This window comes from Monodon monoceros, unplaced genomic scaffold (assembly GCF_005190385.1).
Source record: "Monodon monoceros isolate NGI ecotype Baffin Bay Population unplaced genomic scaffold, NGI_Narwhal_1 Super_Scaffold_9, whole genome shotgun sequence".
In the NCBI taxonomy this organism is placed as follows: Eukaryota; Metazoa; Chordata; class Mammalia; order Artiodactyla; family Monodontidae; genus Monodon; species Monodon monoceros.
Genome location: NW_021703786.1, coordinates 10,534,396 through 10,539,734, shown reverse-complemented (window position 1 = coordinate 10,539,734; position 5,339 = coordinate 10,534,396). Strand labels below are relative to the sequence as shown.

At 43.8% G+C, this 5,339-nt stretch overlaps 1 protein-coding gene across 5 annotated transcripts in view; it reads right to left on the bottom strand.

Annotated features, from left to right (window-relative positions):
• The window catches only part of GGNBP2 (gametogenetin binding protein 2), a 31,048-nt gene extending 26,036 nt beyond the window's left edge, over positions 1 to 5,012 (bottom strand). For 2 of the 5 annotated variants that reach the window (XM_029212008.1, XM_029212011.1), the window contains exon 1: positions 4,178 to 4,445. In XM_029212008.1, the coding sequence (XP_029067841.1) occupies positions 4,178 to 4,270 (93 nt within the window). In that variant the 5' untranslated portion in view covers positions 4,271 to 4,445. Of the gene's footprint in view, positions 1 to 4,177; positions 4,450 to 4,886 lie in introns of those variants that run through there. The other 3 variants (XM_029212007.1, XM_029212009.1, XM_029212006.1) reach the window with 3 other exon arrangements.
• Between the last annotated feature and the right edge of the window lie 327 nt (positions 5,013 to 5,339).

Genomic DNA, 5,339 nt, shown 5'->3' with positions numbered 1-5,339 from the left:
AAAAAAAAAAACCCTCATTTCCAATCATTTCATTTTCATCTAACTAGTACAGATAAATGTCAAGATCATGTCTATTACTGCATCTTTCCTGGGTTTCACTGGCTTGGATAATACTAAATTTTCTCTTGTACATACTCAATACCACTGGGTTAGAAACTTTGCACTCACACTAAGTAATTACTGTCCTTGCCTTTCACTTAGGACAATGGCTTTTTACCTTGCTGTTTACTGGCCAATCACTATATGCTCTTCAATGATGACACCACAATAAGAAAAAGGGAAAAAAGAAAAAGAGGAAGATAGAGGATAGCAGCACTATTTTTCCCCATTCTTTAAAACCACTTCCTTGACTTAATCTTCAGATTCTAGGTTACCTAAAGGAAGACGGTCATGTAAAGTATTTCAGGTGTGGTCTCACAGAGGAATCATTAGTGTTTGGCTTCATGATGAGGTTGCCTATCCCTAGCAAGCCAAAGATAGAACAAGTCATTGTCCTGCAATTACTGCTTTATAAAGTGTATTGAATCCATTACCCACTTTCACTCTTAAGTATCTGTCCTGGTTTCTCCTGACCACAAATAATCTGTTCTTAGCACATTCTCACAAGCTCTAACCCAACAATACTAAGCTTGTATTTATTAAAAATCATTGTCCCTTTAGTTTTCGTTTTTTACTTCCTTATCCTCACAGCCACCTGCAACATCTATCACCTTTGGTAAATTAGTTAAATATTTAATCAAGAGTTGAAAGCAAACAATAAACACTAAACTTCTAACTGATGCTAAATACCTAATCCCCAAAAGGATATGCTACATTTTAAAATCTTTTTTAAGTCTCAATCAAAAAACCTTTATCAGAGTTTCTAGTCCCTTTTAGATTGGTTTGAATTAGAAGGGTAAACTGTGTTCCAGAAATATTGTAGCAATCTGACAGTATGCATCAAGAATTTTATAAAAGGTTTTTATGCTTTGACACGTAATTTTCCTCCAAAACCCTGAAAAAAAAATTGTTAATGCAAAGATTTATGCATTATTTATATTCTTAGAGTATTATTCATAGTAAAAACTAGAACCACCTCTATGTCCAACAAAGGGAGAATGATTACATTATGGAATGTCACACAACAAAGTATTACATGGCCACTAAAGCTGTTTAAGAATGACAAGAGAAAATGTTCTCAATATTACATTTAGTGAGAAAAAAGCAAGATATAAAGTGTTACAGAAAACGATACATCTCAACTCTGCATCTGTGTGTGTCTATGATGGGAACTACACCAAATGCTGCTATATTCTTAGCTATCTCTTGGAAGTAGGGTTAAGGATAATTTGTTTTGCAATTATTTTTCAAGATTATTTTATAAGGAGTATATATTTTGACTATTAATTCCTTTAAAAATACTTTAAAAATCTTAATTCTTCAAAGATGTCTTTAAAATAAAATCTGTATTCTGTCCATCTGCTATTCTATAATTCTAATAACACTGAAAAGCATTTTGGCTACATAGCGTACCACTTTCCTGAATATTCCACCAGTTTACTTATTGGAGATTTTCTGAAATACACCTACATCAGCACTGTACTCAAGTATTCAAACCCACTAAACTGCCATATGAGTCTTTTAAATGTGGCTACAACATACCAAATAAAAGAGGAGGCTACTTCCTCACATACAAGCTTGTTAATTTCATTTTACAAATCCAACTTAAAATCGCCCAGTTTACCTAAGTAGAGGTTTCAGCTTCTGTTACTAAAACGACAAATATTTGTAACTGATTGTAAACATTACAACCAGACTTAACATCTAGAAGCTAACAAGATTCTAAGACTACTTGAAATAATGATCACACAATGTTTCCTTAGTGCACTACCTACGGACCCTAGGAACAAAGACCAAACCAAAAGTTAACTTCAGGGTGGCAATGCCATCACACTAACAATGGACCCGTGCATAACCCTCTGCTGCAGGCTTCTCCCCTCCCTCTTCCCCAACAGGTGTTTGCTCTACATTATTCCTTTAAGTAGCGTTTGGTAGAATGGTTCTGAAACTTGTTTCCCTAAATATGATGCATTCTTGACAAGATTTTTCACTAACCAGCATTCAATGACCGTGCATAAGTTCCATAACAAAGCAATAAATAGTCTCACTCATTTCCTAGTGATAAAAACCCTTCCACAGTAAAGAAAAACTGCACCTTTTCCTAAATAAAACCCTATTTTAAGATATTTAAGTTGAGTAAGCCTAAATTTTATTTGCCTGGGTCACAAGTCCACAATACAACAAAAATGAAACTCAACTACCAGGTCAGTCCAATCCCAACTTCTCTAGAGAAATAAGTACAATAACAAATCACAGGGCAGGTTACCTCTTTTTCTTTGGAAAATTTTGGAAATTCATCATTGTATAGAGAATAGAGTATAAAACCCCCCAAGTTGACTATTTTAAAGCACTACATGATGGATGTATCAATGCTACATTCACATTAAAGGTGATTATGTGAGCATAAGGAGAATCAGTGTCTTTTAAATTTTTGTAAATACTCAAACTTATGTTTGATTTCCCCTGTTTTGATAGTATACACTCAATAGTAATCTTATGTCCAAACACACAGAACTTTTTTTTTTTTTAACTTCAAAGGCTTTCTGGGACAATAAACATAAAAGGTTGATACCAAACAATGTGCTCTAGAAAAGTGTCTGTGTTGGAGGGAGAGAGAAGAAAGAAAATATCAACACATGAACTCATATTAGTTTTCAAACTGAGAAATGCATCATTTAATTTGATCAGTGTTAGTTTTTTAAAAAACTACTTAAAATACAAGTCCATTATACTTTTAATGCAAAAAGTGCAGAAATCATGACCACGGCATACAAGTACACTTTCTAATTCAACAACACAAATTCTATTTACCTTATATCAGCCCAAATCATTCTACCTTTTTCCATGAAAAAAAAAATGCACTTGGATAATTATAGATGCTTTCACTTAAAAAGTTCTAACAAATTAAGTCATTCAATAGCTCTTCTAATCCTTTTAAAGGTACCGCAGCTCAATCAAGTCTTAACTGAGACTGGCAAACAGAAAGGCATAGACTGGCATCTCTACAATGACTTGCATTTTATACAAAATTTGAAAAAAGTTCAGTAGATATTTGCAAAAAAGAAATTCAGGAACAAAACAGATCAACTGCCTTTGAAAAGGAAAAAAGCTAAAGGTGTTACGATGAAGACACAACACCATATCAAAGCAGGCAAATGTATAATCCAAAGCTTCAGCATCATCAAAACACAGATTTCAAGATATTCAGAAAAGGTTCATTTCATTTCGTAAGAAATTGTGGCAAGCAACTGCACTCATTTCCTGTTCAGATTCAATTCAAATTTCTACCATTTCCTTTTAAAGGAAATACTACAGCAACACAGGGCAGAGGGTCTGTAATGCTGTACCACGCTAAAAAGGAAAACTGCTCAGAACTGGGTTTTGACATTCAAGATGAGCAATCAGCTTTTTACAATGCTCTTACACATTCAATCACTTTGCTTCCTTTGAAAAGGCTACCTGTAAAGAATAACTAATGACAAGAAAGCCCATTTTGAAGAGTCATGGCCTAGCAATACAATCATTTCGAACAGTTTTAATGGACGGGCATATTGAGACTATAACGAAATCAGATCATTTTAGTGGAATCTTTACTGTGCAAGAGCATGTCACTCTGCCCTCAGTAATTATGCTTATGAAGAGCTGTAGTATTAAGATAGAAAATAGATAGGTAGCAGTGCAGCTGCGACATTTCCAGATAATTAAGCCTCCCCGAGGGTAGATGGTTTCTGTAAGGGATAGGCCCTTGACGCCCAATATCCTTCAACCCGTATCCGAGGCGCGTGCTTTGGCAAAAGCACCGTCTGCTAATGGGAAAGGGTGAAGCTAGAGGGTTGAAAACAGAAGGGAGAGCTGGGGTGAGGGGCTCAAAGTGCGTACGGAGCGCTAGCCTGGGGCCCCGCAAAGGTTAGCGAGCCACCCACTGCAAAGGCGAGTTTGCGGGGCCTGCCGGAGAGAAGGCCTCGCCTAGGAGTTGCAACACTCTTTCTCCAGTGCGCAGCGCTCGGCCTGGGGGAGGGGGAGGAGGGGAAACAGCTGCCAGGGGAGCGGCGAGCCTGGCCCGGCCCGGCCCGCTCACCGTGAGGGTGTCGTCTATGTAGAGGGGAATCTGCCTCCTCTCGAAGGGGAACTCCTCCTCCCCGTCCCTGCACACTGCCACCAGTCGCGCCATCGTCCCCGACGCTGCCGTTGCCACCGTCACCACCTCCTCCCAGCTGCTGCCGCCGCCGCCGCTCCTGCCGCTGCCGCCTCCTCCCAGCTCCTGCCTGCAACAGCCAAACCCCGCGAGCGTAAGCACCCGCCGCCGCGCAGCACATTCGCCACGGGGGGGAGGGAGAGGAGCAGGAGAGACGGGAGATCTGAGCTGCGTTTCCCATCACCCGATTCCACACGCACTCAGCCAATCAGCGCCGAGCAACGCCGGGACCCGCCCCCTCGCGCCGCTCTCCCTCCCCCCCCCCCACCCCCCCCCCGCCGGCCTCCAGTCAGGGTCCAAAGGAGAGGCGGAGGGGACCCGCCGGCCCTGGGGCTTCCCTAACCCGTCAGCGGAGTCCCGGCTCTAGGACCCCACCCCCGGCCTCCGCTCCGCTGCCCGGGGGCCCTCAGCGTCCAGCTGACCCCTTCTCCCCCTTTAAGGGCGAGCCCCGCCCAGTGAGTCCCCTGGGCTGCAGTTGCCCAGCGCGACCCCGCCCCTGGGAGGGGTCGACCCCGCCTCAGCTCTGCGGAGTCCGAGGTGGGAGGCTCAGGCCGTTTCCTAGCCCTTCTCGGAGGAGCCTCCCGGTTCTGACCTTCACCGTTTTCGTGGTCGCCTCCCTGACCCCCACCTCGGCTCCCCGTTACCGGCTGACAAGGCCCGCGTCAGGGCCGGCCTGGGCGGGAGCGCGGCTCCGAATACCGTTTCCTCTCCAGGCTCAGTCAGCCGCTGGCGCCACGGGGAGTGGGGGAGGGAAGGCGGGGGACGTGGGGAGGGTGGGGCAGGGAGGGGCCGAGAGCGCCGGGCGGGGGGGCCCCGCCTCCTCTCGCGAGACTCCAGACCCACGCTCCTGAGTCGCGTTTTTCGAAGCCCTAGCGGAGGCGGTGGGTTGCTCACCCGGCTGTCTCCAACGCGTTACCGGCACCCTCCACTGAGTCTAGTTACTCAAATAAATACGAAATAGGGCTGCTATGAGGGATGAGTAGGCTTAAACTCAGTCCTCCGCTGCGCGAGCCTGGAAACCGCTCTCCCGAGGGCCGAGGGGCGA